The sequence below is a fragment of the Rhinoraja longicauda genome, chromosome 19 (genome assembly GCF_053455715.1).
Source record: "Rhinoraja longicauda isolate Sanriku21f chromosome 19, sRhiLon1.1, whole genome shotgun sequence".
Classification (NCBI taxonomy): domain Eukaryota; kingdom Metazoa; phylum Chordata; class Chondrichthyes; order Rajiformes; family Arhynchobatidae; genus Rhinoraja; species Rhinoraja longicauda.
The window spans coordinates 19,102,782-19,114,811 of record NC_135971.1 but is presented as its reverse complement, the minus strand read 5'-3'; the positions used below and the strand labels follow the sequence as shown (position 1 = coordinate 19,114,811).

Genomic DNA, 12,030 nt, shown 5'->3' with positions numbered 1-12,030 from the left:
ATATTGAATGATGGAGTAGACTTGATCGGCCAAATGGCATAATTCTAATACTTTCACTTATGACATTATGACCTTCTGACTGTCCAACTTCACCTGATAACCCAGCCTTTCAGACCTGATGAAGTTGTTGTAAATCCTTTTGCACCCACTCCAATTGACCAACAAACACCCCCTTCCCTTTGTCTCACCCTCCACTCAAAAAACACAGGAGCAGGTCATCTGGCCCCTCGTGTCTACCCCCTTTCACTGTGATCATGACGACCCCACCACGCAACTCTGCCTCCTCTTTAACAACCTCAAACTACCGCTTACCTCAATATCCACCTGCTCCGATCTGCCTCCATATCTGAATAGCCCGCTTCATTCCCTCATCCCCACCGCAATCTCCCAATCCTCCTCACTCTCCGCATTCGTTCTCCCTGTCCACCCCTCCCCCAACTCACGAAATTCCCCTCTCCATCCCTGGATAAAAACTCCGGGGGAGATGTCCGTTGTCCATCCAATGTGGTCGGGGCGAAACCTTCGGCAAGTTTTCATTTGTTCGCCCGCCTGTGCCTGAGGCCGAGCGGCCTCTCCCCCGGTCCCGGGCCGCGCTGCCCGAGTCTCCCCCCGACCCCCGGGGACTCTCTGATTCTCTGCTTCTCCCCCCAGTCTCCGTCACCCTGGATGTGGAAACAGCGGGTCCGGGGCTCGAGGTGTCTGAGGATCGGAAGAGGGTGAGAGGGACCTGGACCCGGAGGAGTCTCCCGGACACCGGGAAGAGGTTACAGTCAGTGCGTGTGTGCTGGGATCGGAGGGATTCACATCGGGGAGACATTACTGGGAGGTGGAGGTGGCGGGGAGTCGGGGCTGGAGTCTGGGGAGTCGCCGCAGAGTCTGTGGAGAGGAAGGGACCGGTCACACTGACCCCGGAGACTGGTGTCTGGAGCATCAGGCGGGGGTGGTTTGACGCGATTGATGCACTCACCTCCCCTCCATCCCGTCTCCCCGCCCGTCCCGTCCCCGGGAGGGTGGGAGTTTATCTCAGTTACGAGTCCGGGACAGTTTCATTTTACGACGCGGACACCAAGTCCCATCTCCACACCTTCACTGGGAATAAATTCACGGAGAAACTTTATCCTTTCTTCGGGCCTTGGGATGTAAACTGGCTGAGAATCTGCTCCGGTTCCGCTCCGGGTGTGTAAAAGGGTCGGGTCCCGGGACCGGCGTCAGGAGCGGGGCTCAGGGGCTGTGGGGCAGAAACCCGGTGGACAACAGGTCGGCGCTGAACGGCTCCCATTTAATCCCCAAATTCCGCGGTAAAACCCCAGTGAGCGCGGAAATAAAAGCAGGAGGAATGTAAATGTGGGAAGAGTGAAATAAACAGCAAATAAGTCTGTTAGTTTATAAAGAATGAAATAAAGGGTCACTCGTCTATTTAGATGCAAGTCAGTTTTATTGGCGAGAAGATAAAACAATACTTGCCTCGGTTTGCGCGGGGTCCAGTTTTACAGCAGCACACTTCTCTCTCTCTCTCTCTCTCTCTCTCTCTCTCTCTCTCTCTCTCTCTCTCTCTCTCTCTCTCTCTCTCTCTCTCTCTCTCTCTCCTCTCTCTCTCTCTCTCTCTCTCCTCTCTCTCTCTCTCTCTCTCTCTCTCTCTCTCTCTCTCTCTCTTTCTCTCTTTCTCTCTTTCTCTCTTCTTCTCTCTTTCTCTCTTTCTCTCTCTCCTCCGTCCGCGGCGCTGATCGCGAATCAGCCGTCGGTTAACCCCTCTCGTACATAAACTTGAACTAACTTCTGACTTACTGGTGCCTACCTTTATTGAGGTAAGAAATTAGGTGTTGAAATAGCAGCCAGTAAGTCCTGGCCATTAGCGCTGCTCCCAAATTCAAACTATAACCAATGGCAGGGGACTGCATCTCAGCAAACACCCCCCCCCCCCCCCCCCCATTGCCAACAGAACGCCTCAGCCGCAGACTGCGCGAAAAGCAATACACAGCGCTACAAACTTGGTGCGTAAAGGTAATACACACAGCGCTGCCGACTTGGCGCGCAGAGGTTTACAGTATAATATCCTTTATTGTCAATGTACAATTCCAACAGAGATTTGATTGTCGCTTCCATATCGATGTTACCAAATCAAATATCTAAACAAATCACGGCGAACATGTAAACAGCAAGAAGGAAAACGAAAAGGGGGAACAAGGTAAAGTGCAAAGAAAGGTTGATGCAGGTGGTCAGTTGTGCCAGATGACCCTGGGGGCAGAGACAGATCTATGGGGGGTTCTCAGCAGGACCGATTCAGAGCAGCTATAGCTCTAGGGGTGAAGCTGTTCCTTAGTCTGGAGGTGCGGCGTAGAAGGCCTTTTACCGTCTGCCTGATGGAAGCAGTTCAAACATACGGTAGCATGGGTTTATGCGGCGCTGTCGGCTTAACGCGCGGGAATTTAAACAAGGAGCTGTCGGGGCCGCGGAGCTGTGGGGTTTAAATATAGCGCTATGGGCCACAGCGCTGTGGGTCACAGATTGTTTGGGAAAATCCATGTGTAACAAGTGTGACCATCCCCGAGGGGGCGCTGGGGGAATGAGACGCTGACGTTCAGGTGAATGTTAAACTACAGGCGGCGTCTGCTCCATTGGATGGACTTAGTTTCGTATAGTTTAGTTTAGTTCAGAGATGCAGGTCGAAAACAGCCCCTTCGGCCCACCTAGTCCGTGCCGACCATCAACACTATGACCTTTACCATTAACATTATCATACACACTGGGGGCGTTTTAAAATTCTGAACTGAGCCAATTGACCGACAAATTGCCCGCGGGTTTCAGCAGCAGCCGCGGCGGCGGATCAACAGCTCAGGGCTCCCCCGGGCCACGTTGTTGTCCAGCCTCACTCACTTCATCTGGCAGCTTGTTCCATGCACCCACGACCTTCTGTGTGAAAATGGTGTTCCTCAGGTTCCCGATTAAATCTTGCACCTCTCACCACAAACCTGTGTCCCTCTAGTTCTCGATTCCACTGCTCCGGGTAACAGACTGTGCATTCACCCTGTCTAATCACCTCTTGATCTTATGCACTTCCACCTCCTGTGCTACAATTATAAATCCTTCCCTGCCCAACCTCTCCCTTTCGCTCTGACCCTCAAATCCTGGAACCATCTTCGTGAATCTACTCTGCAGTTTTTTCCAACATTTTATTCTGCCTTACACTGTCCAAGCGCTACTCTCCGCTTCCGTCTATATTCAAGACAGTTTAATCTGTAACTGACCCCCTCCCTGTGGTAGAGAGCGGGGGAACCCTCCATAGTTTTCCGCGGTGGATTTGTCTCCTTCCTTTAAAATGGTCGTAACGATGGTGACCCTCGGGTGCTCTGGCCGGCGCTTCTCTTCCCAGAGGAAGGCAGACATTGATGGTGAAGCTCACCAGCGCCTTCAGTGCACCTACACAACCTTTGGCCGTCTGAGGAGAAGACTGTTTGAAGATCAGGCCACAATTCGCAAATCCTCAATCATTTTGTCACACACATGTCCTTTCATCTCTGGCCTTTGTCCAACCGTGCGACTATCAGCTCCCAACCCCTCAACAGTGTCAACCCATTACCAGCAGGCTTTGTCCTGCCCCACTTCCTCCCATCGTACAATCAGTCTGAAGAAGGGTCCCGACCCGAAACATCAGCTGTCCATGTTCTCCAGCGGTGCTGCTTGACCCACTGAGTTACTCCAGCACTTTGTGCCTTTTTTGTAAAGTGGCATCTGCACTTCCTTGTTTCTGCATCTTCACGTTGAACACTTGCAGCCGAATTACATTAATTCCCGAGACGGCAGCGTGCGCTGTAGACATGCGTTTTGAACCAGGAAATGCAGAGTTAAAATGGCTTCGAAGACGAGGCCGGGAGTTGGACCGAGGAGGCAATTTGTCCCATCTGCCTTGATTTCTTCACCGACGCGTTATACTGGAGTGTGGGCACAACTTCTGCGCCCCTGTGTCACACAGAATTGGACAGGGAGGGGAGAAACTCCTGCCCGGAATGTAGAGAGGTGTTTACTGACCGCAACCCTCAGGGCGAATCGGGCCTTGGCCAGACTGGCTGAGAAAGCTCGAACACTGAGCCTGAATCGGACAGAGAAGGAAAGTAAACTTCACTGCGAGGAACATCAGGTAGAACTGAAGCTGTTTTGTGAAAATGACAAGAAGCTGATCTGTGCCGTTTTTGCAGCTGGGCGGGAACAGAGAGATCGCGGGGTGTGGGACTTTACATCGCCCGGCGCAGCTCGGCCGCGGGGCCTTCCATCGCCCGGCGCGGCTCGGCCGCGGGACTTTCCGGCGCGGCCGGGCCGTGGGACTTTCCCAGCGCGGCTCGGCCGCGGGGACTTTCCCGGCGCGGCTCGGCCGCGGGGGCCTTCCATCTCCTTGCGGGGGCTGCGCGAGTTGGGAGCCTCGGTCGCCTCGGCAGAAGTGCGAACTATCTGTCCGTGGGAGAAGCATGGGGGAAGAGAGAAGAAATGTTTTGCCTTCCATCACATTGAAGGGGTGTCTGGAGGAGTCACTGTGATGGATGTTTGTGTTAAAATTGTGTGTCTTGTGTCTTTTACTCTGTACTGTTGTGGCTGCGTGCAAATGATTTTCGTTCAATTTATTTTGAATGACAATAAAGGTAATTCATTCATTCATTCATCACTGCTTCCTGCCGGTAGATGAAGATGTTGAAATCTACAGGGTAAATTTTATCTCTATTATTGTTTAATTCCTTCTTTATTGTCTAACCCTTTAATTCTCTGATTTTCGAACACAATCCCAGGATCAGGTTAAATCTTTCATCCAGTCTCTCACAATAAAGCAATCAGGGATCCAGCAAATGGAGCAGCAACAGGAACAGGAGATTTCTGGCGTTTTGGTGAGGCTTTCCAGTTTTGATTTCCTGATCATGTGTAGATTTGATCCCTGTGATACGTGTAATAGCAGGGGCAACGCTGTGACACAAGCAATGCTGCCGTTGACTAGTTCTGGTGACCGGGTTTGATCCTAACCTCGGGCGCTGCCCGTGTGGTTCACGCCTTCTCGCTGTGACCGCGACGGATTCCTTCCACGTCCCCAATACACGCTGGTTTAATGGGCAATCGCCGACTTTATATTATTCCTGTGAATATAGGTGGTGGGGCGAATTAATGGGAATTAATGGGGATGAGAAAGGGCACATTTGGCAGTGAACTGGATAAGGGGAATGGGATTGATGGGAATATGAGATTACTCTTATGACATCTCAGAAGCATTTAGACAAGCTCTTGAATTCTCAAGATAATCAAAGCTATCGATAAAATGGAAGTAAATGGGATTGGTGAGGATCCATACAGTGGCCAGTATGGATATGGTGGGTGGAATGGCATATTCCTGCGTTCTATGCCCAGATATTAATTGGCCAAATAATATTTTCCATACAGTGAGGAAACACAATATTGTGACATATTGATCTTCACCTTTCATTTCACAGAAACAGTCACACAAACCTTCAGTGACAGATCACATCCCAGTTTGCTGAACTGCACCAGATTCTCACTGAGAAAGAGCAGAACGTACTGGCAGATATCCGGGAGGAAGAGAAGAAGATTTTGAATAGAATGGAGAAAAATCTTCAAGAGATTCAAGAGAATTTAAATTCCATTGAGACCGAAATCAAAAGCTTACAGGAACAGCTGGATCGAAAAGACAATGTGACATTTTTGAAGGTGAGGGGTTACACTACAGTTTTGGCGAGGTGAAAGTGCACGGTCACACAATGGTGGGTGACATTTGTGAAATAAATGCCACATTTATCCGCGGTTCAGAGCTGGGTCAATGTTCCCTGTGTCCCAGCAATGTGCAGCTGTTCCAAAACTAAATATTTTTGGGACGGCACGGTGGCGCAGCGGTAGAGTTGCCGCCTTACAGCGAATGCAGCGTCGGAGACTCAGGTTCGATCCTGACTACGGGCGCCGCCTGTACGGGGTTTGTACGTTCTCCCCGTGACCTGCCGTCGGGTTTCTCCGAGATCTTCGGTTTCCTCCCACACTCCAAAGACGTATAGGTATGTAGGTTAATTGGCTGGGCAAATGTAAAACCCTCACTTTTCCTAGTGTGTGTAGGATAGTGTTAATGTGCGGGGATCGCTGGGCGGCGCGGACCCGCTGGGCCGAATGGCCTGTTTCCGCGCTGTATCTCTAAATCTAAATCAAAAAAATAATCTAAATGGCATCCCTCATGTGTGGGAGCTCAGCACTGCCTGCAAACTCCTTGGGAAAGAGTTGCTGTGATCTTCTCAGAGTTTGGAAAGGGGAATTTTCAGAGGCTTGTGGCAGTTTGTGTGAAATTCCCACTGTCGAGATGAGGGAAGTCCATCTCAGTTAATTGTGATTTGCGTTTTATGTCTTGCAGGAGGAAGCTGGTCGCAAGATGAGGTAGGATTGAAACACTGTATGGTTTTGTAGACCAGCTCAAAAACATGCTGATGCTCGATTGACAACCAGTCATTAAATATTTGCAGGGTTCGTGATGAAGTCAAACCATTGTCAGTTGTAGGTGGTACCTTGCCGATCGAAAGATTTGATAACCCGTTTTGGCTCAACACCGTATTTAGAGAAACAATTGATACTATCAAGCAAGGTAAAACGTCATCCCTTTCCATTGTTAGTGTTTGATATCTTTATTTAATACTGAGATGCAAAAGGTTGATGTTATTGATGAATTGAAGGGAAATTGAAATGTTGTTCTCGGACAGATTCATCTAAGCTGGGAAGCATCACAGAGTCAGAGAGCGATGCAGCTCAGAAACAGGCCCTTTGAGTGCACTCGCGCATGCCGACCAAGTAGCCCAACCAAGCTAGCCCCACTTGTCTGCGTCTGGCCCACAGTCAGTGCGTGTGTGCTGGGATCGGAGGGATTCACATCGGGGAGACATTACTGGGAGGTGGAGGTGGCGGGGAGTCGGGGCTGGAGTCTGGGAGTCGCCGCAGAGTCTGTGGAGAGGAAGGGACCGGTCACACTGACCCCGGAGACTGGTGTCTGGAGCATCAGGCGGGGGTGGTTTGACGCGATTGATGCACTCACCTCCCCTCCATCCCGTCTCCCCGCCCGTCCCGTCCCCGGGAGGGTGGGAGTTTATCTCAGTTACGAGTCCGGGACAGTTTCATTTTCGACGCGGACACCAAGTCCCATCTCCACACCTTCACTGGGAATAAATTCACGGAGAAACTTTATCCTTTCTTCGGGCCTTGGGATGTAAACTGGCTGAGAATCTGCTCCGGTTCCGCTCCGGGTGTGTAAAAGGGTCGGGTCCCGGGACCGGCGTCAGGAGCGGGGCTCAGGGGCTGTGGGGCAGAAACCCGGTGGACAACAGGTCGGCGCTGAACGGCTCCCATTTAATCCCCAAATTCCGCGGTAAAACCCCAGTGAGCGCGGAAATAAAAGCAGGAGGAATGTAAATGTGGGAAGAGTGAAATAAACAGCAAATAAAGTCTGTTAGTTTATAAAGAATGAAATAAAGGGTCACTCGTCTATTTAGATGCAAGTCAGTTTTATTGGCGAGAAGATAAAACAATACTTGCCTCGGTTTGCGCGGGGTCCAGTTTTACAGCAGCACACTTCTCTCTCTCTCTCTCTCTCTCTCTCTCTCTCTCTCTCTCTCTCTCTCTCTCTCTCTCTCTCTCTCTCTCTCTCCTCTCTCTCTCTCTCTCTCTCTCTCTCTCTCTCTCTCTCTCTCTCTCTTTCTCTCTCTCTCTCTCTCTTCTCTCTCTCTTCTCTCTCTCTCTTCTCTCTCTCTTCTCTCTTCTCTCTCCTCTCTCTTTCTCTCTTTCTCTCTTCTCTCTTTCTCTCTCTCTCTCTCTCTCTCCCTCCGTCCGCGGCGCTGATCGCGAATCAGCCGGTCGGTTAACCCCTCTCGTACATAAACTTGAACTAACTTCTGACTTACTGGTGCCTACCTTTATTGAGGTAAGAAATTAGGTGTTGAAATAGCAGCCAGTAAGTCCTGGCCATTAGCGCTGCTCCCAAATTCAAACTATAACCAATGGCAGGGGACTGCATCTCAGCAAACACCCCCCCCCCCCCCCCCCCCCATTGCCAACAGAACGCCTCAGCCGCAGACTGGCGCGAAAAGCAATACACAGCGCTACAAACTTGGTGCGTAAAGGTAATACACACAGCGCTGCCGACTTGGCGCGCAGAGGTTTACAGTACAATATCCTTTATTGTCAATGTACAATTCCAACAAGATTTTGATTGTCGCTTCCATATCGATGTTACCAAATCAAATATCTAAACAAATCACGGCGAACATGTAAACAGCAAGAAGGAAAACGAAAAGGGGGAACAAGGTAAAGTGCAAAGAAAGGTTGATGCAGGTGGTCAGTTGTGCCAGATGACCCTGGGGGCAGAGACAGATCATGGGGGGTTCTCAGCAGGACCGATTCAGAGCAGCTATAGCTCTAGGGGTGAAGCTGTTCCTTAGTCTGGAGGTGCGGGCGTAGAAGGCCTTTTACCGTCTGCCTGATGGAAGCAGTTCAAACATACGGTAGCATGGGTTTATGCGGCGCTGTCGGCTTAACGCGCGGGAATTTAAACAAGGAGCTGTCGGCCGCGGAGCTGTGGGGTTTAAATATAGCGCTATGGCCACAGCGCTGTGGGTCACAGATTGTTTGGGAAAATCCATGTGTAACAAGTGTGACCATCCCCGAGGGGCGCTGGGGGAATGAGACGCTGACGTTCAGGTGAATTGTTAAACTACAGCGGCGTCTGCTCCATTGGATGGACTTAGTTTCGTATAGTTTAGTTTAGTTCAGAGATGCAGGTCGAAAACAGCCCCTTCGGCCCACCTAGTCCGTGCCGACCATCAACACTATGACCTTTACCATTAACATTATCATACACACTGGGGGCGTTTTAAAATTCTGAACTGAGCCAATTGACCGACAAATTGCCCGCGGGTTCAGCAGCAGCCGCGGCGGCGGATCAACAGCTCAGGGCTCCCCCGGGCCACGTTGTTGTCCAGCCTCACTCACTTCATCTGGCAGCTTGTTCCATGCACCCACGACCTTCTGTGTGAAAATGGTGTTCCTCAGGTTCCCGATTAAATCTTGCACCTCTCACCACAAACCTGTGTCCTCTAGTTCTCGATTCCACTGCTCCGGGTAACAGACTGTGCATTCACCCTGTCTAATCACCTCTTGATCTTATGCACTTCCACCTCCTGTGCTACAATTAATAAATCCTTCCCTGCCCAACCTCTCCCTTTCGCTCTGACCCTCAAATCCTGGAACCATCTTCGTGAATCTACTCTGCAGTTTTTTCCAACATTTTATTCTGCCTTACACTGTCCCAAGCGCTACTCTCCGCTTCCGTCTATATTCAAGACAGTTTAATCTGTAACTGACCCCCTCCCTGTGGTAGAGAGCGGGGGAACCCTCCATAGTTTCCGCGGGTGGATTTGTCTCCTTCCTTTAAAATGGTCGTAACGATGGTGACCCTCGGGTGCTCTGGCCGGCGCTTCTCTTCCCAGAGGAAGGCAGACATTGATGGTGAAGCTCACCAGCGCCTTCAGTGCACCTACACAACCTTTGGCCGTCTGAGGAGAAGACTGTTTGAAGATCAGGCCACAATTCGCAAATCCTCAATCATTTTGTCACACACATGTCCTTTCATCTCTGGCCTTTGTCCAACCGTGCGACTATCAGCTCCCAACCCCTCAACAGTGTCAACCCATTACCAGCCAGGCTTTGTCCTGCCCCACTTCCTCCCATCGTACAATCAGTCTGAAGAAGGGTCCCGACCCGAAACATCAGCTGTCCATGTTCTCCAGCGGTGCTGCTTGACCCACTGAGTTACTCCAGCACTTTGTGCCTTTTTTTGTAAAGTGGCATCTGCACTTCCTTGTTTCTGCATCTTCACGTTGAACACTTGCAGCCGAATTACATTAATTCCCCGAGACGGCAGCGTGCGCTGTAGACATGCGTTTTGAACCAGGAAATGGCAGAGTTAAAATGGCTTCGGAAGACGAGGCCGGGAGTTGGACCGAGGAGGCAATTTGTCCCATCTGCCTTGATTTCTTCACCGACGCGGTTATACTGGAGTGTGGGCACAACTTCTGCCGCCCCTGTGTCACACAGAATTGGGACAGGGAGGGGAGAAACTCCTGCCCGGAATGTAGAGAGGTGTTTACTGACCGCAACCTCAGGGCGAATCGGGCCTTGGCCAGACTGGCTGAGAAAGCTCGAACACTGAGCCTGAATCGGACAGAGAAGGAAAGTAAACTTCACTGCGAGGAACATCAGGTAGAACTGAAGCTGTTTTGTGAAAATGACAAGAAGCTGATCTGTGCCGTTTTTGCAGCTGGGCGGGAACAGAGAGATCGCGGGGTGTGGGACTTTACATCGCCCGGCGCAGCTCGGCCGCGGGGCCTTCCATCGCCCGGCGCGGCTCGGCCGCGGGACTTTCCCGGCGCGGCCGGGCCGTGGGACTTTCCCAGCGCGGCTCGGCCGCGGGACTTTCCCGGCGCGGCTCGGCCGCGGGGCCTTCCATCTCCTTGCGGGGGCTGCGCGAGTTGGGAGCCTCGGTCGCCTCGGCAGAAGTGGAACTATCTGTCCGTGGGAGAAGCATGGGGGAAGAGAGAAGAAATGTTTTGCCTTCCATCACATTGAAGGGGTGTCTGGAGGAGTCACTGTGATGGATGTTTGTGTTAAAATTGTGTGTCTTGTGTCTTTTACTCTGTACTGTTGTGGCTGCGTGGCAAATGATTTTCGTTCAATTTATTTTGAATGACAATAAAGGTAATTCATTCATTCATTCATCACTGCTTCCTGCCGGTAGATGAAGATGTTGAAATCTACAGGGTAAATTTTATCTCTATTATTGTTTAATTCCTTCTTTATTGTCTAACCCTTTAATTCTCTGATTTTCGAACACAATCCCAGGATCAGGTTAAATCTTTCATCCAGTCTCTCACAATAAAGCAATCAGGGATCCAGCAAATGGAGCAGCAACAGGAACAGGAGATTTCTGGCGTTTTGGTGAGGCTTTCCAGTTTTGATTTCCTGATCATGTGTAGATTTGATCCCTGTGATACGTGTAATAGCAGGGCAACGCTGTGACACAAGCAATGCTGCCGTTGACTAGTTCTGGTGACCGGGTTTGATCCTAACCTCGGGCGCTGCCCGTGTGGTTCACGCCTTCTCGCTGTGACCGCGACGGATTCCTTCCACGTCCCCAATACACGCTGGTTTAATGGGCAATCGCCGACTTTATATTATTCCTGTGAATATAGGTGGTGGGCGAATTAATGGGAATTAATGGGGATGAGAAAGGGCACATTTGGCAGTGAACTGGATAAGGGGAATGGGATTGATGGGAATATGAGATTACTCTTATGACATCTCAGAAGCATTTAGACAAGCTCTTGAATTCTCAAGATAATCAAAGCTATCGATAAAATGGAAGTAAATGGGATTGGTGAGGATCCATACAGTGGCCAGTATGGATATGGTGGGTGGAATGGCATATTCCTGCGTTCTATGCCCAGATATTAATTGGCCAAATAATATTTTCCATACAGTGAGGAAACACAATATTGTGACATATTGATCTTCACCTTTCATTTCACAGAAACAGTCACACAACCTTCAGTGACAGATCACATCCCAGTTTGCTGAACTGCACCAGATTCTCACTGAGAAAGAGCAGAACGTACTGGCAGATATCCGGGAGGAAGAGAAGAAGATTTTGAATAGAATGGAGAAAAATCTTCAAGAGATTCAAGAGAATTTAAATTCCATTGAGACCGAAATCAAAAGCTTACAGGAACAGCTGGATCGAAAAGACAATGTGACATTTTTGAAGGTGAGGGGTTACACTACAGTTTTGGCGAGGTGAAAGTGCACGGTCACACAATGGTGGGTGACATTTGTGAAATAAATGCCACATTTATCCGCGGTTCAGAGCTGGGTCAATGTTCCCTGTGTCCCAGCAATGTGCAGCTGTTCCAAAACTAAATATTTTTGGGACGGCACGGTGGCGCAGCGGTAGAGTTGCCG

General features: G+C 50.3%; 1 protein-coding gene across 1 annotated transcript in view; it reads left to right on the top strand.

The window, feature by feature from the left end:
* The window catches only part of LOC144603164 (zinc-binding protein A33-like), a 111,052-nt gene that overhangs the window by 57,419 nt on the left and 41,603 nt on the right, over positions 1-12,030 (top strand). Inside the window, exon 7 of the mRNA XM_078416332.1 lies at positions 5,720-5,753. Within this exon, the coding sequence (XP_078272458.1) occupies positions 5,720-5,753 (34 nt within the window). The remainder of the gene's footprint in view (positions 1-5,719; positions 5,754-12,030) is intronic.